General features: G+C 62.8%; 2 protein-coding genes across 7 annotated transcripts in view; both read left to right on the forward strand.

Moving 5' to 3' along the window:
* The first annotated feature begins 647 nt into the window (after nt 1–647).
* On the forward strand, nt 648–11,846 carry FGR (FGR proto-oncogene, Src family tyrosine kinase). Of its 3 annotated transcripts, XM_064172544.1 has the most exons (13): nt 648–858; nt 5,830–5,891; nt 6,154–6,400; nt 6,485–6,587; nt 6,856–6,954; nt 7,161–7,264; nt 7,344–7,493; nt 7,976–8,140; nt 9,693–9,872; nt 10,031–10,107; nt 10,178–10,331; nt 10,737–10,868; nt 11,024–11,846. In XM_064172544.1, exons 3-13 carry the CDS (start codon nt 6,166–6,168, stop codon nt 11,230–11,232), a joined length of 1,608 nt encoding a protein of 535 aa, XP_064028614.1. In that variant the 5' UTR covers nt 648–858; nt 5,830–5,891; nt 6,154–6,165; the 3' UTR covers nt 11,233–11,846. The 3 variants fall into 3 exon arrangements, with proteins under 3 accessions (XP_064028614.1, XP_064028612.1, XP_064028613.1); XM_064172542.1 differs by having other exon boundaries at nt 10,031–10,331; XM_064172543.1 differs by having other exon boundaries at nt 5,852–5,891; nt 10,031–10,331.
* A 6,424-nt stretch (nt 11,847–18,270) lies between these two features.
* AHDC1 (AT-hook DNA binding motif containing 1) overlaps nt 18,271–22,934 on the forward strand; it is a 54,787-nt gene continuing 50,123 nt past the window's right edge. Inside the window, exons 1-2 of one of the 4 annotated variants that reach the window (XM_064172768.1) lie at nt 18,271–18,471; nt 18,999–19,116. Coding sequence is in view for 1 of the 4 variants with exons in the window: in XM_064172766.1 (XP_064028836.1) it covers nt 18,984–19,116 (133 nt within the window). In the remaining 3 variants the exon portion in view is untranslated. Of the gene's footprint in view, nt 18,472–18,700; nt 18,724–18,869; nt 19,117–20,709; nt 20,764–22,934 lie in introns of those variants that run through there. The other 3 variants (XM_064172769.1, XM_064172766.1, XM_064172770.1) reach the window with 3 other exon arrangements.

A 22,934-nucleotide genomic window follows, 5' to 3' on the forward strand; every position in this document is an offset into this window, starting at 1 on the left:
GTGCTTTGCTGTCAGAATCACCTTATTCCTGACCCCCCCACTGTCATCTCCATGGGCAGATGGGACCTCCTGATGCCATCCCCATGCCACTTCCATGGCCGGGTGGCAAGACTTGTGTGTCCCACTACACCTCCGCAGGCAGGAGTTGGGATCTCTTGATGCCACCCAGTGTGCCCATATGCCACCTCCATGAGCATGGGATAGGACTCCTCGATGCCAGGGGCCCATGGTTAGATTTGTCCCTCTCACATTGCACCTCCACAGGCAGGCAGTAGGACCCCTTGATGCCATGCAATGTCCCCACATGGACCAGCCACAGGCAGGTGATAGAACCTCTCAATGCCATCCTGTCCCTCCTGTACCACCTCCACGGCCAGGTGGTGGGGCCTGCCCCCCATGCACGTCCACAAGTGTATGATGGGACCCCACAGTGCAGTCTTGTGCCCCTCCATGCCAATTCCACGAACGTGTGATGGGACCCCTCAATCCCATCTTGTCCCCCCGTGCCATGTCCCTGGGCAAGCCATGTGCCCAGTGGAGCGGTGCCCGCCGCCGGCCCAGCGCGGGGCTGGCTGGTACAATGCCCCATTGCTGGGAGCGCTGGGAGGAAGGGGGGGCGGCGGGGAGGGGAAGCTCTCTGCCGGCGGTGCGAGAGCTGCCGAAGGAGCTGGAGCGGCACAGCCACCGCCGCTGTCCCCTCTGTCCCCGCACGCCTCGCCCTGCCCTGCCGCCCTCCTCCTCCACACGTCGGCCCCCAGCGCTGGGTGCTGCGGTGGCACCCAGCGCCTGGTCCCAGCTGGGAGCTGCGGGGGCAGCGTGGGATCGGGGTCCATGCCAGCCGGAGACGGAGGGCTGACGGTAGGAGGGATGCACTGGGACGCACTGGGTTGGGGGGTTGAGGGGGTGGGGGGGCTCTACTCTCTGCAGTTTGGGGAGGGGTCTCTCAATCTCTTTGCTATGTGTTTCTGGGGGCATCTGAGAGCTGTTTCCCCCCCCCAGCCGTGTGTGTGTGTGGCTTTGTGTGGGGGCACTGAGCTGTGGGGAGGGTCCCGTGCCTGTGGTGGGAAGCTGCTGGGGGGCTGCTGCCCTCCCCCCACTGCTCCCACCTGGAGCCCCTACAATGAATCGGAGCTGGGGGGGAGCAGGAGACCCCCATTCTGCCTGTCCTGGGGAGCAGCAGAAGGGCAGCACACTTGGGGGGTCACAGCGTGGGCAGGGCTGGGGGGGCTCCAGCTCCCCCTCCCAGCACTACTCAGCGGGGGGCTACCAGACAGACCCTACCTCGGCCCCACGCTGGGGAGTAGGCAGGTCATGGCACCCTGGGGGACAGCGGGGGGGACGACAGCAGGGTGGGGGGCACAGGAACACACACCTACTCCTCCCACCGCCACGGGTGTCCAGGCCATGGCAATCCAGTGAGTTCTCACGGGGGTATGCCAGGGGCTGAGCTTTCCCCAGGCAGTGATGGGGGGCAGCTGTGGGGGGAGTCCCCCTGCTCCTCGCAGCTCTGCCTCGTCCCCAGGCCTTGGTGTGTCCCAAGGAGGGGCAGGAACTCGCCGTTTCCTGCCCTGCACAATTCCCTGCCCGCCCATCTGCTCCCGGGACATTGTGTGCCCCCCCGGCCCTGCAGCCCCTCGGATCCGGGAATTGCTTCTCTTCCAGCGGAAATCCTGCCCCGGGCTGCGCGCTGGGGGGTGGGCAGGGCTGCCTCTGCTCTGCTGCCCCTCTCAGCCTGGGGGACGAGGGGGCACCCCCTGCCATCCCTCACCCTCGCCACGGGTCACCCTCTGCCATGTGCTCATCCCCTGCTGTGGGGTGGGCCGCTGGTGGGTGGGCTTGTGGGAGCAGTTTCCTGGGGAGTGGTGGTTGAGTCCTTCCTACCCTGGCCTGGGACACTGGGAGGGGCTAAGCCAGTGCCCTTCCACCTCCTGGGGCTGGCATAAGGATGATACCAAGCAAGCGCTGACTATGCCCACACAGAGCACAATTGCTCTGGGGGGAGGTTCAGTCCCCTTTGAACCCCATCCTGCTCACAGGCAGGCAGGAGAAGGAGTATCTCAAGCACCAATGTAGGCTGGGAGGTGCCTGGCTTGAAAGCAGCCCTGAGGAGAGGGACTTGGGGGTGCTGGTGGAGGAGAAGCTCAATGTGAGCTGTCAGTGTTGCTCTTGAGCCCAGAGAGCGAGCAGAGCCTGGGCTGCAGCCAGAGCAGTGTGGGCAGCAGGGCAAGGGAAGCAATCCTGCCCCTCTGCACCCTCTGCTGAGACCTTACCTGGAGTACTGCACCCAGTGCTGGAGCCCCTGGGACAAGAGAGGTGTCCAGAGAAGGGCCAGGAGGATGAGCAGAGGGCTGGAGCTGCTCTGCTGTGAGGAGAGGCTGAGGCACTTGGGGCTGTGCAGTCTGCAGAGGAGAAGGCTCCGAGGGGACCTCGTTGTGACCCTTATGTATCCTGAGGGGGCTACAAGGAATCTGGGGAAGGACTTTTGAGGCTGTCAGGCAGTGCCGGGGGCGAGGGGGGGGTGGGGGGTGGGATGGAGCAAAGCTGGAGGTGGGGAGAGTGAGGCTGGAGGTGAGGAGGAAGTTGTTGAGCAGGAGAGTGGTGAGAGGCTGGCAGGGGTTGCCCAGGGAGGTGGTTGAGGCCCCATGGCTGGAGGTGTTTAAGGCCAGGCTGGCTGAGGCTGTGTGCAGCCTGCTCTAGGGTAGGGTGTCCCTGGGCATGGCAGGGGGTTGGAGATGGATGATCCTTGTGGTCCCTTCCAACCCTGACTGGTTCTGTGATTCTATCCCTGCTGCCATTGCCACTGGCAAGTCCCTGGGAATAGCACTGTGTCACCACCACCTTGCCAATAGACAGAGCTGGCACTGCCAGCCCTCTCTATGCCCCAGCCCCTGGACACCCACTCTCAGGGGACTCTTCCATGGCTGTCACCCAGATCCATAGTCCTGGTGGACTCATCTCAGCCGAGAGCTTGTGGTGTGGGTCACAGCAAGACCCTCCCCATCCCTCCTCCCAGTCTGTCCCCAGGGAACCTGCTCCCACCAGAGCTGAGCTGGGCCAGGGGATGCAAATCTACGTCAGGAGCTTCAGGGTGTGCCCTGGGGATCTGGAGCAGTAGCAGGCTCCTAGTGCAGGGCTCTGGCTCAGTGTCACAGAGCTAGGGACAGCAGGGTAGGAGAAGGAACATGATGCCACCTGCACCATGCCAGGCAAGAGAGGCAAGATGTGCCCTCCTGTCCCCTCCCCAGGTCTGGGGGTGCCGCTGGGCACAGAGTGGGGACACAGCTCCCCCGTGGGGGCTGTGCAGAGTGGTGGCAGCCCCTGGGTTTCAGGGCTACAAGTGAAGGGCAGGGATGTCACTGGGGTACCAGAGAGCTGCAGCCACTGCTCAGGTCCCTGTCTGGCTTCTGCAACTGCCACTGTCCCCGGGGTCTGGGATCCTGTCAGCCCAGAGGTTCTCCGCGGTGGCTGCAGCACCATCCTCTTCCTCCTCCCCCACCGAGCTCCTTCTGCTTCCTCCTCCCGTGGTGTAGATGCAGACCTGGTTCCTGTGGCAGCTGCCCCTCTGCCACCCACACACTCCCCAAGGATCTGTGCCACTCCTGGCTGCTGGGGACTCACTTGGCAATTGCCACTTTGGCTGTGCAATGGGTGTCCCCTAGAAGCCCCAGGATGTCTTTGTGCAGTGCCACTCCCCAGAGTCTGATCCTTCCACCCTATTATTCCAAAGAGGGGAGTGGAGTCAGCGAATGGGCACAGGGTGGTGCCATGCAGGATGATGCTGGTGGGTACTATGACATCCTGGCCCAGCTCAGAGCTGGGGATGAGGGTGAAGTTGCCTCATGTCCCAGGTGGAGGCAGGAGCAGATGGATGGTGGCTGGGATGTGGCTGCCCCCCTCCACCATGCCCGGGGGCAGGGGCAGTGGTGGGGGTGACAAGTTGGCCAGGGCTCAGCGTGGGGCAGGAGCTGGCAGCCTGGCTGGGCGCTGCACTGGTGGAGCTGGTGTGGGAAGGGCTCGGCTGCCATCTGCTCCTTCTCGGCAAAGCTGGGGCCAGACACCAGCATGAGGCCACCAGACACACAAGGGGACAGTTTTTTTGTCATTCTGCCCAGCTGGGAGGTGGAAGAGACCAGCTCAGGAGTTTTGAGCGTGCCTAGAGAAGGCACAGCATAGGTGCCAGGCTGCTGTGTGGTGCTGGGCATGGCATGAGCAGTTAAACCCCATGGCACTGCATCCTGGCTTCAGTCTGCAGTAGTGTGACAGCAGGAGCAGGGCAGGCATTGTGCCCCTGGCACGGGCATTGCTGAGGCCACATTGCAATTCCTGGGGTCAGTTTTGGGCCCCTCACTGCAAGAAGGACCTGGAGGAGCAGCTGAGGGAGCTGGGGGGGGTCGGCCTGCAGAAGAGGAGGCTGAGGGAGACCTCATTGCTCCCTGAGAGGAGGCTGCAGCCAGGTGGAGGTTGGGCTCTGCTCCCAAGGAACAAGTGACAGGAGAAGAGGAAATGGCCTCGAGTGGCACCAGGGCAGGTTCAGGTTGGCCACGAGGAGCAATTTCTTCCTGAGGGTATTTGCCAAGTCCTGAACCAGGCTGCCCAGGGAGTTGTTGGAGTCCCCATCCCAGGAGGGCTTTCGAAGCCGTGGAGGTGTGCTGAGGGCCATGGGTTGGTGGTGCTCTGGCACTGTTGGTTGACTCACTGATCTTAAAGGTCTCATCCAACCCAAACCATCCTGGGGTTCGCTGCTGGTTTGGGCTTGTCCTCTCCTAGCAGAGGTTCCACACCTGCCCCCTCCCTGCCTGCAGCCCCTGCACTCAGCACAGACATTGCACAAAGTGGGAAGCTCCTGAGCAAGATTCCAGTAGCAGGGCAGGAGATTCCCACCCACAGGGGACAGGGTTCTGGAGCTGGGGACTCAGCCCTTTACAGCCAGCAAAACCACAACCCCCGGCCAGAGCCTTCTCACATTTGGCAACGCCTGCAACGGCCACGGCCTTGCCACACTGCTGGTGTTGAAAGCCAGGGTGGAAGGGGCAGAGCTGGGCCCTTTCTAGCCCCCACCAAGAGAGAGGAAAGAGAATCAGAGACCAGGACGGGGGAAACCCGCCCGAAATCTCTCATCCTCTCCATACCCTGGGCCTCTGCCCTCCCTGCGCTGCTCAGGGTCGGGGCACGGCTGCCCTCCCTCCCCTCCCGGGCTGCAGTCGGGGCAAGCTCTGCCCTCTTGCCGCGCAGCCCTTCGCTGCAAAGCTCTGCCCAGTCCAAGCTGGGCAAACTGGTGCGGCCAGCACCCAGCAGAGATGACAGAGCTGGGGACAGAAAAGTCTCCTTGCAGGAGAGGTCTGATCTCCTCCCCCTCCGCGGCACCTTCGCTGCCGAGCGCGGTGCTGGCCGGAAAACCGCGGCCACGACCGCAGCGGAGCGAGCAGGACTCGTCCTGGGCTGGGGCAGCCGCTGCCCGGAGCAGGGGAACGCTTCGAGGGCTCCTTTCCACCCCGCCTGGCCCCCTCCTGCTGCGGAGGAGCCGAGGGACACGTTCCCCTCGGAGGGAGGTGATTGGTCTGGGGGGGACATAGTGGGAGAAAAAGCCGCTCACGGATGTGGTTTCAGCCTCTGCAGCGCTGCCTGAGCTCCTGCAGGGGTGTCGCAGCCTGCCTGGGCTGTTGCAGGCATCGGAGGGATGGCTCAGCTCTTGGAGGGATGGTTCAGCCCATGCAGAGGGGCCTTAGTCCATGGCAGGAGGGTTTGAGTCCTTGGAGAGATGCTGCAGCCCCTGGCAGGGGTGCCACAGTGTGCTTGTCCTCTCCCTGATGCCCTCCCTGATGCCCACAGGGTGCCTCTTCTCTTCCCCAAGGTGACATGGAGCAGCTGAAGTGACCCAAGGAGCCACTGCAGTGAGTGGGGTCACCATGGGTGGGAGTGTGGGGAGTTCTCAGGGTCCCATGGGCAGCACAGCCTGGCTCCTGTGGGTGACAGTGCCATTGGGACCTTGATGTCCCCATGTCACAGCCCAGGCACCCAGCTTGCTATGCCAGGAAATGGCAAGGCCAGGCTTATCCTGGAGCTGGGGTGGGTGGGCAGAGAGACCCCAGCACCTGTAGCTGGGGCTGTGTGGGCACACAGCTGTGTGGGGCTCAGGCTGCCTCCATCCCACAGGCTGTGCCCAGGATGGGCTGCGTGCACTGCAAAGAGAAGGTGTCCAGCAAAGGGCAGGTGGGGGGTGAGGTGGGTCCCCCCCAGCCCCTCACTTCCCAGTACGACCCTGACCCCACGCAGCCGGGCACCATCTTCACCTGCATCCCTGACTTCAACAACTTCCATGGCCCCGCGGCGCTGCCCTCGGCTCCGGCCCCGGCGGGGTTCAGCACCAGCACCCTGCAGATGCGGAGTGGAGGCATCACAGGTCAGGGGGGGTTGGGTGCTGGGGGGGCGTTGTGGGGCATGTGAGGCACCCGAGGGCTCACTGTGGCCCCTCTGTGTGTCACAGGCGGGGGGGTGACACTTTTTGTCGCCCTGTATGCCTATGAGGCCCGGACAGAAGATGATTTGACCTTCCAGAAAGGGGAGAAATTCCACATCATCAACAACACGTGAGCCCCCCGCCCCGGCCCCCTCACACCCGCCCCAGGGAACTGCCTCTGTACCATGGGTACCCCCCACAGTACTCTGGGCACCCAAGCTTCGTCTCAGCTCCATGCTGGGTACCTGCAGGAGAGCCAGGGCCACTGTGCCATAAGCTTGGGTGCCCACAGTGGTGGGGGTGAGCAGAGTCTGGGGGTGCTGTACATGGGGACAGCAGGCACAGGGCAGCCAGGTCTGCCTGTCTGTTCTCCTCACCCCCTGTCCCTCTTTGCCCAGGGAGGGTGACTGGTGGGAGGCCAGGTCGCTGAGCTCGGGTGCCACAGGCTACATCCCCAGCAACTACGTGGCCCCTGTGGACTCCATCCAGGCAGAAGAGTGAGTGGGGGGCTGGAGGGGTGGAGAGGGACTCTGACCCTGACCCTCTCTGCGTTGGCCCCCCTGGTGAGCCCTGGCAGTGCTGTGGAGCTGGCACAGGGTCCTCCTGGGTGCCCTGGTGTGGGGTCCCAGTGGGTGCCCTGGCAGAGGGTGCCCGTGGGCGCCCTCGGTCGTGCCCCCCAGTGCTGAGCCCAGCCCCGCGGCAGGTGGTACTTCGGGAAGATCGGGCGCAAGGATGCGGAGCGGCAGCTGCTGTGCCACGGCAACTGCAGGGGCACCTTCCTGATCCGGGAGAGTGAGACCACCAAAGGTGTGGGCACGGGCAAGGGCACACTGGCAGGCTGCACCCCGCATCCCCCCGACCCTTCCTGACTCACATGCCCACACAGGTGCCTACTCCCTGTCCATCCGGGACTGGGACGAGGCCAAGGGGGACCACGTGAAGCACTACAAGGTGCGGAAGCTGGACAGCGGCGGCTACTACATCACCACCCGGGCGCAGTTCGACACCGTGCAGCAGCTGGTCCAGCACTACATAGGTGCCATGGGCTGGGGGAGAGGAGGGGGCACCGGGGAGGGGGGGGGGCGAGGGGCAATGGGGAGGGGTAGGGAGAGCCCAGGAGACCCTCTGACTGGGTTAACTGGGTTTGACTGGAGCAGGGGAGGGTTCTTTGGTGGTGGCATGGAGTACCTCCTCAGGGTCCCCTCCCTTCTGTGTTATCGGTGCAGGGAGCACCTGGCCTCTGTGGAGAAGATAAAGCCACTGGGTCTGGGTGGGCATCAGCGGCTCCCTAGGCACAGCCTGAGGGGTACTATGGGGTTTGGCCCAGCTTGAGGGGGTGCGAGGCCATCCCTGGTGAAGGTGGAGTGGGCACCTCCCATTTATACGTGGGAGCGTCGGGGGTGAGTGGAGCACACAGAGCCTTGGTGATGCCCAGAGTGCTGGGGGGGCGACAGAGGAGTGGTGGTGGCACAGCCCATGCCCGGACTGATGCCAGCCCCCCTCCCCCCGGTGCTGCAGAGCGGGCAGCAGGGCTGTGCTGCCGCCTGGCCGTGCCTTGCCACAAAGGGACGCCCAAGCTGGCAGACCTCTCGGTCAAAACCAAGGACATGTGGGAGATCCCCCGAGAGTCCCTGCAGCTCCTCAAGAAGCTGGGCAACGGGCAGTTCGGGGAAGTGTGGATGGGTAGGGCCTGGTGGGCAAGCCAGGGGAGCGGTGGAGGGGGCAGAGTGGGCACCCCCAGGCCTGGCACCCTTCCAAGAGAGAGCTGAGTGGCACCAGTTTGTAGCATGGAGAAACAGTCATGGAATTGCATTGGCTGGAAAAGACCTTTGACATCATTTGGTCCAACCACCAGCCCAGTGCCCCATGGCCACCAAGCCCTGTTCCAAGGGCCATGGGCACAGGTTGCTTGAGCACCTCCAGGGATGGGCACTCCAATCCCTCCCTGGGCAGCCTGGTCCAGTGCCTGGCCACCTGTTCAGTGAAGACTTTGTCCCTGCCAAACCAGTGATGTGCCACATCCTGCTCTGGGGTCACAGCAGGCACCCCAAGGTGCCACTGGGCACCAGCCTACGCCTTTCAGATGGGAGCACAAGCAGGAGACGAAGCCAGGCCAGGGGGTTCCTCCTCATCATCCTCTTCCTCCAGCACCCTGTGCTCCCCCCACTTGTCATCTGCATGCTGCATGCACCTCATCACACCCCCTGCTCCCTGCCTGCCTCCTGCAGAGTACAACGATGGGTTGTGCTCTCTGCTCACCCACCCCTGCCCTGCCATGAAGCCCCAGCCCCTGGGCCTAGCTAAGGATGCCTGGGAGATAGCTCGGGAGTCTGTCAGCCTGGACAGGAAGCTCGGCATGGGATGTTTCGGAGACGTGTGGATGGGTAAGGCTGGTCCAGCCTGCTGGGCTGGGGCCACAGGGGACAGGAGCACAGAGACAGAGTGGTAGAACTGCTTGGGCTGGAAGAGGCCTCTGAGGTCACTGAGTTCAACCTCCAACCCAACACCACCGCGGCCACTGGAACGCATGCCCGGGTGCCACGACCACCTCCAGGGATGGGCACTTCACCACCTCCCTGGTAGGCTGTTCCAGTCCCTGACTGCTCTGGCTGCAAAGGAATTTTTCTTCATCTGCAACCTAACCCTTCCCAGCACAACTCCAGGCCATTTCTATCACCTGAGACTAGGGAGCAGAGCCCAACTGCCACTGGCTGCAGCCTCCTCTTGGGGAGCTGCAGAGAGCAATGAGGTCTCCCTCGGCCTCCTCCTCCCCAGCCTGAACCTCCCCAGCTGCCTCAGCTGCTCCTCCCCAGTCCTGTTCTCCAGACCCTTCCCCAGCTTCCTTGTCCTTCTGTAGTCAGGTCCTGCCCTGGCAGGTGGTGCCATGGGATGCCAGGGGGTACCCAGTGCTGTGGGGGAGATGGCAGCTTGGCACAGACTGCCCTATGGAGGGATGGGGAATGGGGGAAGGTTGGTGTTAGGAGATGAGCTCCTGAGAGCCTTGTCCCCATGCCATGGGGTGAGGACTCCTTGTCTTGGGTGGGCTTTGGGGTTTCGTGGCCCTGCCTTGCCGTGCCCTGATCTCTTGCTCCTTCACCCACCCGCTCACCCACCCACCCACTCATCCATCCATCCACCCACCCACCCGAGCATGCACCCTCTCGCCCCTCTGTTGCAGCCCTGCCAGGGCTGCCTGTCCTGTGGAGCTCTTGGTGAGCCTCTGTCCTCACCCCAGGGACATGGAACGGCACCACAAAGGTGGCAGTGAAGACGCTGAAGCCTGGCACGATGTCCCCTGAGGCCTTCCTGGAGGAGGCTCAGATCATGAAGCGGCTGCGGCATGACAAGCTGGTGCAGCTCTACGCCGTGGTGTCGGAGGAGCCGATCTACATCGTCACCGAGTTCATGAGCCAGGGTGAGTGAGTGGCACTGCCCGGGGCATCCCCCAGCTCTTCTGAAAGCTGCACCCTTGGGTGGGCAGGGAGCCGGCCCCAGGGCTGGAGCCGCCAGAGGGCAGCCTGGGGTGGTCATGGCTGGCTCACGGGCACATGGAGTGGCACCCTGTGCCCACAGGCAGCCTGCTGGATTTCCTGAAGGACGGGGATGGGCGCTACCTGAAGCTGCCCCAGCTGGTGGACATGGCTGCCCAGGTACTGGGGAGGCTGACACAGGGTGGGGGTGCATCTGGGGGGGTCCTCACTGCCTCCCCCCCACGCCCAGGTGGCGGCGGGCATGGCCTACATCGAGCGGATGAACTACATCCACCGGGACCTGCGCGCTGCCAACATCCTGGTGGGGGACAACCTGGTCTGCAAGATCGCCGACTTCGGCCTGGCCCGCCTGATCGAGGACAACGAGTACACGGCGCGCCAGGGTGAGCCAGCCTGCCGGGGTGCCCTGCGCTGGGCACAGGCACCCAGCTGACAGGTGCTCCGGGGCTGGCTACCCCAGGTGATGGCCATGCCAGGGGATGGGTATCCTGGAATGACCCCCAGGGGATGCGTGCCCTGGGGGACAGATACTCTGAGCGAAGGATGCTCTGCTGATGGGTACCTCAGGGGTGGATACCCTGGGTGATGGGTGCCCTGGCTGATGGGTGTCCCAGGGGAGAGCTGTCCCAGATGGTGATAGGTGCCCCAAGTGCAAGGTGACCCCAGTGCAGGATGTCCGAGGGACTGGGTGCTCTAAGTGGAGAGTACCTTGGGTGCTGGGTGCTCCAGGAGGGGGTACCTCAGGTGCAGGTGCCACAGAGTGCCCTGGCCATGGCCTGCCCTTGCAGGTGCCAAGTTCCCCATCAAGTGGACGGCGCCGGAGGCTGCGCTCTTTGGCAAGTTCACCATCAAGTCAGACGTTTGGTCCTTTGGCATCCTCCTGACCGAGCTGGTGACCAAAGGCCGAGTCCCCTACCCAGGTATAGTGGGCACCCTTGGGCTGGGCAGCAGGGTGCTGCCTTGGGCACAGGTTTGCCCTGTGCCTCAGTTTCCCTACCAGAGAGACCAGCGTTAAGCTGCTGTGCCTCAGTTTCCCCTCCTCGGCTCATCCCGAGGGGGGTTCCTCGTCATGCAGGGATGAACAACCGCGAGGTACTGGAGCAGGTGGAGCGTGGGTACCGCATGCAGTGCCCTGGCAGCTGCCCGCCCTCGCTGCACGAGGCCATGGTGCAGTGCTGGCGGCGCGAGCCCGAGGAGCGCCCAACCTTCGAGTACCTCCAGGCCTTCCTCGAGGACTACTTCACTGCCACCGAGCCCCAGTACCAGCCTGGGGACAACCAGTGACCCTCCCTGCCCCCAGGCAGGCCTCCCCTTTCGTGCCTGGGGAGTGATGCCCTCTGTGACTGTGCCCCCCCGGCGCCTCTCGGGGGTGCTCGAGGGCTTTGCACAAGGGCTTTGAACTCAGAGAGGGGACAAAGCTGTGTCCCCCCCGATCTCGAGCCCCCTCTCCATCCTTGCCTTCACACCCAGCTCTGAACCAGGGCAGTGCTTTTGGCTGGGGGCGGGAGGTGGGTACCCCCTGTGCCCCCTCCGACACCCCTACCTCACAGCAGCAGAAGCCTTGGGGTGGGTCTGTGGGGGGTCCCTGTGCCAACCCAAACTTCTTGAGGGGTTCAGCCATCCAAATCCTGGCTCTGGCTTGGGGAAGATCCTCTCAACCTCCTCCCCCTGCTCCCTCACTTTTATATCTCTAAGATTTTTGCCCCTCCCAGCAACCTCAGACTCCAAGGACCCCCAAGGCTCTGGGGGGGGGTCCTTCATCCCCCTTTTCCTGTCCCCCCCCTCCTTATTTCCTCTCCTAACAGCAGGGCCAAATCCTGACACCACAAACCTCTGCTTGAGCTGGCGGGGGGGGGGAACAAGGAGTCCTGGGGGGTACAGGAGGTCCCGGTGAGGGGGCAGAGTAGGGTGGGGCAGCCCTGCCCTGAGGGGGGGGTTCCTGCTGCCTCACGTGGGGCAGGGAAGTGGCACAGGATGGGGTCACCTCCCTTGCATTCGCTGGGGGTTCCCGGCTGGAGGTTGGCTCAGAGCCCTGTGGCAAGCACTAATGGGGGCTGGAGGGGGACTCAGGGCACAATGTGAATGCCATGGCACTGAGGGGTGCTGTGGGGGTGCCACCCTGCCCCACCTTAGGCACCCCCTTTCTTGGGGGTGGGAGGTGTCTATAGTGCCAGGCTTGACCCCAGCCCTGCTGCTTGTGGCTGGGAGCCCCCCGTGGCCGTGGGGGAGCGCTGGGGGGGCAGATCTGTGCTGTGTGGTTTGGTCTGTAAATAGAAATAAAACCTCCTAACGTGAAGGGGGAGTCTGGCTCCTTCTGCCCCCCCACGCAGAGAGGCTGCCCCAGTGGCGACAGACATAGGGCAGAGGGGGAGAAATGGGGGGACAAATCTTCATTCATCCCCACCCAGAAGGGCTCCCAGGTTGGATCCCCCCCCGTCAGACCCAGGGCACAGACAGTGGCAGCCTGAGCGGGCCAGACGCAGAGAAGAGCCCTCCCCGGCCCTCAGCCTGCCCCCAGCATCCCCATGGAGCAGGGGGGTCCCTCTCGTTGTTCCCAGGCTTCTGCGTTAATGAGGCAGCAGCCTGGGTTTAATTAGCGAGGGGGGGAAATATCCCTGTCCGGGGGAACAGTGTGTGGGTCTGGGGGGGTCCTGCGCTTGGAGCAGGGGGAGGAAGGAGTTAATCTTCCTCGCAGCTTTGCCTCCCCAGCAGGGCCCAGCTGCGGCCAGCTAATGAATTCCGCAGCACCGGTGGGAAGGGGGAGCTGGCTCAGGAGGGCTGCAGGGGGGGAGGCCTCCGACAGGTGAGGAGGGGGATACAGGGCCAATACCAGCGGGCCAGGGGGCATGCCAGCGCTCTCCGGGACGTGCCACCTCCTGAACTCCTGCTTCACTCCAGCTGCTCCCAGAGCTGCCAACCCTCTCTTGGCACAGCGCAGGGCAGCACAGCTGGGTGTGGTCACCCCCCACACACATATTTTTCCCCCAGTCCCAGGGAAAAATCCCTCCAGAAAGAGCCAGGCCCCTGGCCAGGCTTGGCTGGGCAGCATGGCACGCTGCCCGGTGCTGGGGTGGGGGCAGGCTAGGAGAGCAGATTGCATGGCACTGCCAGCCGAGGCGAGGAGCACAGCGGCCAAAGCCCCACTGCCAGATTGCAGCCACCGGCTCTGGCTGCCCCATGCCTGGGGCTGGGCACCCAGGGGCATGGGGGCATGTGGGGCCAAGGGGACTCAAGGTCCCCCATGGGCACCACAGTGCTGCCATCACTCTCCTTGGTGTTTTTGGGATTGGAGATGTGCCACCATGCCATGCCCAAGGCTGGGCACCCAGGGAAAGAAGAGGGCTGGGAGGTGGAGGTGGGTGAGGAGGAAACAGCTGGGTGTGGGCAGGGAGGAAGGCTTAGCAGCACCTTTGCCGTGCCCTCAGGCAGCTCCTCCAGCCAGGAATGGACCCTGGTGTGCTGGGCCCAGGCTCTGCCAGCCTGGAGACCTGCTCCTGCAGACGTGAGCAGGATCAGCCCTTGGCTCTACCTGGCTGCCAGCCTGGCAAGCCCCTTCCAGGCAAAAACCAAATCACTTAAAAATGGAAATGTGAGGCCTGGCCTGGTATGGAGGGGCAGGCTGGTGGTGTGGGCACCCCCTGCCACCTTCCTAATGCTCTGCTTTCACCTCTCTACAGCCTGGGCCAGATCCTGCCCAGATTCCTGACTGGAGACAATGCCATCTCCCATGGCCCCAGCGCCCAGTGGTGCTGCTGGCAGGAGGGGGTCAAGGCTGAGGGTTTGTGCTAGTGGTGCCCTGAGGAACTCGGTGGAGTTGGCCACATCACTGGAACACTACTCTGCCAGTGCCTGGGCATCTCACCCCAGCCCTTTTGCTGCCACAAGTGTGAGAGGTCTTGGGGACAGAGAGTGGGACCCAGGCCTGCAGCGACCTGTGTTAAGAGGCTGAAGGGAGGGATCCTGACAGGAGGGACTCTGACCCTGACCTCCGTCCTGCTCTCCCCTCCTCTCCCACCATGAGTGCCCTGCAGCAGGAGCAAAAGGGTTAAAGGTTTTGCCCTGGGGTGACCGCAGGCTGGGCAGGGGAGGGGGCATCGATTTTATGTTAATGTTGGGCTGCATCGACCAGGGATGGAGGGAGGGCTGCTGGGGGCAGGGGCACAGCCACCCGTCCACTCCTGGGGTCACCCTCTGCAGAGTCTCCCCCGACTCCCCACAGCCCAGGGCAGGGCCCACCCTGGGGTGTCCCCAGCCAGGAGTGCTGTGGCCAGAGGCTGGACCCCCCCCCTCAAAACAGATGCTGCAGGGCTGAGCTTTGCTGCAGAGCTTGGATTGGCTGCTCTGAGAGAGCAGAGCCGCGGGAGCAGAGGTAGGGGGGGTCAAAGCTCAGCGTCCAGCCCTGGGCGGGGGAGGGGGTTCTAGTCCCTTCCCTTCCAGCTGCCCGGTCCTTGCAGTATCGCAGGCAGCGCCGCAGAGCCGAGCCCTGCCTGCAGCATCCTCTGGAGCTCAGTGCCACCTCCCTTGCCCTCTCCCTGCCTGTGGCCGAGGGCCGAATCCAGCACCAGGCTGCGGCATCAGGTCCCCTCCATGCTCCCAGGGCTGCCATCCCCACAGTGCCCCCATGGCACACATCCCAGCTCCTGCCTGCAAACCCTGCCCAGCCCACGCAGATCTGCTCTGACTGGCTGCTCTTTTCGTGTTGTGCCAACCTTGATCCAGGCAGGAGCTCGCAGGTGGGGGGTCTGTGAGCATGCCCACCCGGTGCCAAGTGCACGGTGGAAGCAGGTGTGATATCTCTGCAGATGGCTGGCACTGCAGACCCTGGCACAGGGGAGCCATGGCACTGGCACCCTCCCTGGGGAGGTTCCCCCCACCTAGAGCTGCTTCTGGGAGCTGTGTCACCTTCATAACCATCTCCACCCAAAACAGGCCCAGGGAGGGAGGTCCCCTTTGGTGCAAGCCCCACAGGGGCTGGCAGAGCCCTCGGAGCTCCCAGGCCATGGCTCGGAGCTGGGTCCCCACGGCGACTGTGGCCAGACAACAGTGGAAGGTGGCCAAAAATGTGGTTTTGAGCTCGGCTAGGCTCGGGTCTGCGGGTCCAGGCCTGCAGGGAGTGTGTCCCTGAAGGGGAAACTGAGGCATGGAGAGGTTTATCTGCAGTCGCCCATCAGTCACCGGGGGAGGACACTTTTTTCCCCGGGAAAACAATCAGTGTTTGGGAAGAGCCACGGAGCAGCTACAGCAGCAAGCAGGGAGCAGCAGGAGCTGGGGATGGAGCCTTCCTGGGCGAAGCGAGACGTGGGGACATTGGGGTCGCGAAGAGGACACAGGCGGCTGGGGAGGAGGCTCCGCGGGAGCCTTCCTCTGCCCGGGGCAGGGACTGCTCGGAAATGACTGCACAGGGGAGAGATCTGGGATGGGTTTGCTGCTACTCCGGGGCTGGAATACCAGGACGGATGAGGGTCTTGTGCTCAGCTCCATTCATCGGGGAAAAGTCTGTCTGGTCCCAGTCCTCTGAAGACACCGAAGGGGCAGGGTCCCCCCAGACCCGGTCGGGGTCTCTGGACCATGCTCCCCACAAAGGCAGCTCCTGCATCCCGCTGAAGCACTACATCTTGCCTTCTCCCTCTCCACCCTCATGCCCGTCCACCTCAGCTCCTCCCTGCAGCACCCCGCAGCACCTCCAAACGCCCCACTCCCACCCCAAGCAGCTGGTGACCTTTGGGGTACCGTCTGCCAGCACCACCCAGCTGCGACAAGCCGAGCTCTTGGGGGACAAACCCAGACGGGTCCTTCCTTGGCTCTATCTCGGTGATGGGGAGTGAGGCCTTCGCGTTCCAGGTCTGGGGAGGCGGAGGGGAGTGTTGGGGTCCCTGGGCAGCCGCCAGCACGGAGCGGAGACAGGGTCTGAGCAGTGGGGACAGCGGCGGCCGCGGCTGGGCAAAAGCAGCCGCTAGATGGTAGCGTAAGTCCACGCCAGCGCTGCTGACACAGCACTTGCCTGGGAGAGGGGACAGGGTGCCCTGGGTGCCCCAGGTGGCCCTGGGGACCTGCTTCCGTCACTCACCTCCCCTGGTAAAAAGAGAAGCCGACGAGGCTGAGCACCTGTGGAACGGCGACACGGATAGTGCAGGCGCAGTTCCTTTGCCCCAGTGTCCTCTGCCACGACCAGGAGCCACCGGTGCCCACCCTCAGTTCTCTGAACTGGAGGGTGAGGAGGGGGAACCCCACTCCCAAAGCCATATGCCCCTCCAAATCCCGTGGGAACAACCTTATAGCACAAACCTAACTTGAAGGGTGGACCAGCTCAGACTTGGGGACATGAAGGGTGAACTGCAAGGGCCTCGGCTCAGTGTGGGGATGCTGGGCACCCACAGGAGCCTGGCAGGGCTGGGTGGGTGCTTCTCTGCAAGGGAACCTGCTATAAAGGGTCTCTTTTTGCTCCTCGTCCTCGGTCCCAGCCCTGTCCAGGGCTCCCTGCCAGGCTAGGATCTATATTTTATGATAACTCCAGAGATGTTCTTCAGACCTGACAAAGGACTTTGACAGCTTTAAGCATCTCTTTGATTAATGCAGGACCTCTTAATGCTTCGGATTAAATTAATACATCTTTTACATTCCAACCCATTTTGCTTGCAGAGTTTGGTGCTTTGGGGTTGGGGATTTTTTCTGCATGACCTCCTCCTCTCCCTGCCCATGCCAAGACTGCCCCATGTCCTGTGCTGCTGCCCCCTGCTCAGCCCTGCAATACTCAGAGGGTGCTGAGCCCTGCAAGATGAGAAGGGAGGGATCCTCCTTGGGGGTTCGTTGAAGTTTTTTGTTTGTTTGTTTTTCTCTTTTTTAAACTGTCCCTAAAAATAGCAAGAAAATTCAAAGCTGACATTCAGGGCGAGGGGACGAGGAAGGCTGCAAAGTTGCTCACTCAGCCACCAGTGACTGCAGCGATCCTGTCTGCGTGTGCAGATTCCTCTGCTGACCGGGCTGCAGCCCAGGCCTCCTCTCCACACCGCGGAGCAAGCCTCTCCCCATTCTTATCTGCCCAGGGAAGCTGTGGATGCCTCATCCCTTGGGAAGTGTTTAAAACCAGTCTTGACAAAGCTTTGAGCAACCTGGGCGAGTGGGAGGTGTCCCCGCCCATGGCAAGGGCTTGAAACTAGATGACCTTTAAAGTCCCTTGCAGCCCAGCTCGTTCTGGAGCTCCATGACCGCCCAGGTTGTGCGGGCTCTACCCAGTCCCTGGTCCGTCCCACTGGGGTGCACAGAATGACGGGGATGGAGCTGGTAGGCTTTAGAGTACAGTAGATCCCAGATGGAAAACAACTTTCAACTTGACAGCTGTACACAAGAAACTCTGTGAGGCTTCTGGAGCACCAAACCCAAATGCAAACCACGGCCAGCACCAAACTGGGCCTTTCATCAGGCAACCCAGTGGCAACCCCGGGGCTGCCCAGCCTGTCTCCTGGGTGTGGATTTGCTTCTCGCTGCCTGCTGATCCAGAAGCACTCATCCAACCCCAACCTGCAGCAGGCAGGAGAGGCTGCAGCAGCCAGATGCTGAGTCTCTCCCTGCACCCGTGGTGTTATTCCACGGATGACTCACGTGTTATTAGCAGCCAAGCAATATTCCCAATTCCCTGGAGTTTAACCCTTCCCTCGTCACTCACAGTCCCACGGTGTCACAACAAACATCTCCAGCATCATCTGCTTTAATTAGCTTGTCTCTAACCCAGCTCCACCAACACTTAACACCGGCGGGGACTTCTGAAGAAGATGCTGAGGAGATGCTCCACGAGGAGACCATGGAGAGCTCAAGGTGTGTGTGCAGAGGAGGGGGCATCTTCTTGTTGTCCCGAGGGAGTTCGCTCACCTCTCGCCGTCTCCTTCTGGGACGCAGCCAGGCGCAGGCGGAGCAGCGGGCGCAGCGGGCGCAGCGGGAGGAGCGGGCGCAGCAGGGTGTTTCCAAGCAGCGGGGAAGTTTCCAGGGCTGGAAAATTAATTTTAAAAGGGGTTGTCCACACTCTACCAACCCTCAGCGGGGCAGGGGGGAGCCGAGGGAAGGGCATCCCGCGGGGGGAACCACCTCTGGTGTTCCTCCCACCCCCGGGGTGCCTCCCCCCTCAAAAGGAGCGCGCAACGGCTGCGCACCCGTTTGCGCATCACCAGGGAGGAGAAAAGAAGGAAAGGGGGTGTGGAGAGGTGGGAAAGAAAAAGAAGGGGGGGGGGGGTAAAAAGGGAAGGACTACAAGGCCCGGCATGCCCCGGCGGTGCTGCACGGCTCCCCGGGGTGCCGGATGCTGTTCGTGCCGCTGACAGCGGAGCACAAGCAGAGCCGCGGTCCCCGGGTGTTGAAGGGAGAAGGGGAAGAGGAGAGAGAGAGGGGCAGGGCGCGTCTCACCGCCGGCTCCACTTCTTTTTTCTTCCTCCCCCATCCCCAACCCCACCACCATTTCATCTTTTTATTTTATTTTATTATTTTATTTTTCTTTTTAAATCCCAGCCCCCACAAAGCCGGGAGCGGCAGAAGGCAAGAGAGAGGAGGGAGGAGGTGGTGGTGGTGGTGGAGGAGGAGGAGGAGGAGGGAGGAGGAGGAGGAGAGAGAGGAGGAGGAGGAGGAGGAGGAGGAGGAGGAGAGGAGGAGGAGGAGGAGGAAGGGGGGAGGCAGCAGTAAGCCAGGGCTCTGCTGCGCTGTGTCTTTTCTTTGCTTTCCGCAGGCGGCGAGCGGCGGAGGCGCAGAGGGGAGGTCGGTTCCCCTCCGCCTCCCGCTCCGCTGCCTTTTGTGTGTGTGTGTGAGAGGCGAAGGGGGGGGACGCTAGGGGAGGGGGGGAGGAAAAATAAAAGGCAAAAAAATTGGGGGGGGGGGAAGATAGAAAGGAGAGTGGGAAAAATACGGAAAAAAAATCACACCGAGGGTTGTGGGGGGGGAGGTTGGAGAGGGAAGAAGGAAAAGAGCAGGCAAAGGACGGAGGAGAAGGAGGAGGGGGGGGCTGGCAAGGAGCGGAGTTGCCTTGGGGAGAATGTGAGCAGGAGGCGCTGGAAATGCTTTCGTTGAAGGTGGCGAACGGTGCCGAGGGCTTCGGGACTCCCGCTCAGGAGGTAGCTCAGCCGGACGGCAGGAGCCTCCCCGGGCGGCCGAGCTCCGGGGGGTTCGGAAGGCAGCAGCAGCTGGTGGGTGAGTAAAACCCGGGGATCCCCCACACACACCCCCGCCTTTGTGTGTGGGACTGGGAAGGCGGGGAGGAAGCGGGGGGAGGACACAGGGGACACCCCCTTGGGGCAGAGCATGGGGAAGTGGGGGGGGGGGGGAAGGGGGCGGCGTGTGTTGAGTGTCTGTCGTGTATGTGTGTGTTATGTCCCCCCCCTCGTCCCCTCCGCTGAAGTTGCGCGGCGAGTTGGTGCCAAATTGCCGGAGTTTAATGGCACTTGGGTGGGGAGAGGGGGCCCGGGGCGAGCCCCCGACCGGGGAAGAGCTGTGAGCACCGTGAGTTCTGTCGCCTCCCCCAGTGTCTGTGTGTCGTCCCCCCCCCCGCTCCACTATCCCCAGTGTGTCCCTGTCCCCCCCGCCCCGGCTGTGAGCAGTGAGTGACAGCTGTCAGAGCAGCTCTCTCCACTAGAAGGCAGAGGCCGTGCTGGAGCCCAGCGTGTCAACAGCGTCTCGGGGGGAACGTGGGGGACCCCCCCGGGGCACAGCATCCCTCCCCTCAATCATCCCTTGCAGCTGAGCCCCGGGGGGAGCAGCGGGCTGGGCCGTGGGGCGCAGCCGCGGGTGGTGGCGGCGGGGGTGGTGGTGATGGGTTGTAAGGCTGGGGAGGGGGTCTCACCCCAGCCCCGCTGGCGAAGTTGCATGGTGGTGCTCGGCGAGCGGTTGTCACTTTGGTGCCTGCCATTCCCCTTCTGATTTGTTTTTATCGATCAGCTGATTTAAATCCCCCCCCCCCCCCCCCCCCCCCCGGTGCTTGCATGGCGACGGGGACTGCAGGGGACTGGTGCCTTTGGCGGGGTCTGGAGTCTCCCCGTGGGGTCACACTAACGCTGGACCCTCTGCCCACCCCTGGATGATGTGTTTGGTTTCCCCAAGGCTGGGGCAGGTGGTGACACCCTGGTCCTTGCTTGTTTGTGTGTTGGGGGGTGGACATCATGGCCTTGGCTACGACCAGGTGGCCTTGTGTGTCCAGCCCTTCGGTCCGTGGTGCCCAGCAGAGCCACCGAGAGCCACGGCTGAGCTCATTGTGTGCCGTCGGGAGCTCGGGCGCTCGGTGGAGTCGCTCCAGATTTATCCTGGCGTGACAAGAGAGCAGAAGCGAGCCCCCGGCGCGGCGGGCAGGGATCCTGCCCTCTCGCTTGCGACCCGGCCAGTGGGGGCGCGTGGTCCAAATCGGGGCACCCCTATCCACCCCTGGCCTCCTCTTTCCTCCCCTTCCCTTGCCCCCCCAGGTGTCCCCTTACACTGGCTTCTCCTGCTGGGCTGAGGAATTTGCAGGGGAGGGTGGTGGTGGTGGTGGTGGTGGTGGGGAAGAGGAGGAGAGAAGGGGGGGGAGAGGAGGGGAGAAGGGGGGGCTGGAGAAGGGATGGCGCGGCGCCAAATTCCGCTCTGCCATGTCTCTGTAACCTGAATAGGCCAACTCCATCCCCGGTGCGAGTCCCCCGGGGCTCCGCCGCGCTCCGATGCAGTCAGGCGGGAGGTGCTGGCCTCTTCCCACCCCCTCCCTTCTCTAACACACCCCAGTCAGCCACAGTCCAGTTCCCTCCCTCCGCTGTCCGGCGAGCGGACGCTGGACGGAGCCACCGCGCGCCCGCCGGAGCCACCGCGTGCCCGCCGGTAACCGACCGGGCAGGAGGCGGAGATGGTTGGGGTTTGGGTGGAGGGGGGAGCGAAGGGTGTGGGGAAGAGGCGAAGGGTTGGCACGAAGGGGTTGGCACCGCGGCGAGGACGGGATAGCCAAGGACATATCGGGAGCGGGGCGGCCGGCGGTGGAGAAGCGATGGAAGGCTGTGGAAGGTTACGGCAAGCCTGGGGGGGCTGGAGCTGGCCTGGCCTCCTTAGAGGAGGCAGCAGAGACCCGGGGCAGGCTATTTCTGCTGAGATCCCGAGGAAAGCTCTGGGAGAATTGTGGGTTCTATAAATAGTGTGTGTCAGCCGAGTGGAAACAGGGCCTTGAAATGCTCCTGCTATTCTCCCGAGTGCTTGGAACCAGCTCCTGGTAAACAGGGCAGCGCTGGGGAGGGCTGCTTCCTTCTTCCGGGCTCGTGGTGGGGGGGAGCGGGAGGGATAAGGGGGGGATTTTTTGCCTGGCGATAGGGCAGGGCTCCCCCCCGGGGCTGGCCAGCTGGATGCTGGGCTGCGGCCGGGCTGCCCGGATGCGGGATGGCCTCTGAGTGCGTCGCAGATGTGTGTCTGTGTCCCCCGGCCGCCGTCCCCCCCCCAGCCCTGCTGGCCGCCAAACTTCGTGGCTGGGATGTGCCGCGCGGTGCGGAGCGCCCCTCGGGGAGCTGGCGGCGCTGCCTGGGAGCGAGGGTTTGGCTAGACGGGAGCTGCTTGGCCGCCCCCCTTTGCTCGCCGACACGGGGGTCTGTGGGCTCACAGCGCCGTCCCTCTGCTCCCGACCGCGCGTCCGTCCGCCTCTCCGGGATGGAGCTGTTCCTGCTGTGCCTCAGGGGCACACTGAGCGGTGATTCAGCCTGGTGTGGGTGCCAGAAGGCAGGACTTTGAGCCCACGGGACTTTCCCCAGGCACACCTGGACACCCAGTGTGCCGGAGACCCCCTCCCTCGGGGCGCCCTGTACCTGGAGGGTGGTGCTTGGCTCCGGAGTGCATCCCCACGAACCCACCACCGCGGCTGAGCACTTCAGCTTGGCACAAGGACCCGTGGTGGTGCGCGGTGACGCCTCCCCTTGAACCCACCCCCAGGATTTGCCCTGCGCCACGCACAGAGACTCGAGAGCTGCGAGATCTTTCTTTTCGCGTTGCAGTAACAGAGGGGAAACAAACAGGGAGCTGCTGGGGTGCCCGCTGGGAGCTTGTAAAGCTGTGTGGTGGAAGGGATCCGGTGTCGTGAGAGGGATCCAGCATGACGAGAGGGATCCAGTGTGCTGACGGCGGGATCTGGTGTTGCACAGTGAAGCAGCTGGGAGTTCACTGGCATGTCGTGGGGCTAGGAGCACCCTGGAGCCGGGTGAAGGCTGTGGGGTGCTGGCTGCTGTGGCAGCGGGGAGCATGTGGCTCTGCGTGGGTGGGAAGGGGCCAGCGCCAGGCCAGTGGTTTGTTGGTTGTTTTTTTTTCTTCTTCTTTTTTTTTCTCTTTCTCTCCATTTCTTTCTTTCTTTCTTTCTTTCTTTCTTTCTTTCTTTCTTTCTTTCTTTCTTTCTTTCTTTCTTTCTTTCTTTCTTTCTTTCTTTCTTTCTTTCTTTCTTTCTTTCTTTCTTTCTTTCTTTCTTTCTTTCTTTCTTTCTTTCTTTCTTTCTTTCTTTCTTTCTTTCTTTCTTTCTTTCTTTCTTTCTTTCTTTCTTTCTTTCCTTTTTTTTTCCCCTTTTTTTTTTTTCCCTCCCTCCCTCCCTCTCTGTGGGTTGAGCGTTGGGGCGACAGACAGGGAAAGTCTGAGCAATGGTCTCCGCGCTGGTGCTGTCTTCAATCACCGCGTCCCAGAATCCCTCGCTCTGGGCCTTCTAGGCACAAGGGCTTACAGCGAAAATCGGCAGCTGCAGCTGCGAGTGAAAGCACAAGAGCCCGGCTGGGTCTTTGGCATCGGCAGGAGAGCAAAAAGCTGGGGGAGGCGAGGAGGGAAAGAAGAAGAAGAAGGGGGGGGGGGGAGAAATGTGCCCTGTGGTTTTTTTCCAGGCTTTGCCACCGAGGGTTGTGTTTCAGAGCAATGGTTCCCGGGCGCGGGAAGAGGCGGGAAAGGAGCAGGGAGGGGGGTGCAGAGCAGTGCCTCCGGGGAGCTCATTAAAATCCTTCGGCTCCCCCCTTTACGCCGGCCGAGGGAAGCTGGATACG

This window comes from Pogoniulus pusillus, chromosome 37 (genome assembly GCF_015220805.1).
Source record: "Pogoniulus pusillus isolate bPogPus1 chromosome 37, bPogPus1.pri, whole genome shotgun sequence".
Classification (NCBI taxonomy): domain Eukaryota; kingdom Metazoa; phylum Chordata; class Aves; order Piciformes; family Lybiidae; genus Pogoniulus; species Pogoniulus pusillus.

Bases quoted from the DNA above. Each gene is read 5' to 3' on its own strand.
- FGR (XM_064172542.1), top strand. From the start codon at position 6,166: ATGGGCTGCGTGCACTGCAAAGAGAAGGTGTCCAGCAAAGGGCAGGTG. The intron at 7,265-7,343 runs GTGTGGGCACGG...ATGCCCACACAG, and splicing joins GGAGAGTGAGACCACCAAAG to GTGCCTACTCCCTGTCCATC. The intron at 8,141-9,692 runs GTAGGGCCTGGT...TCCTCACCCCAG, and splicing joins GTTCGGGGAAGTGTGGATGG to GGACATGGAACGGCACCACA.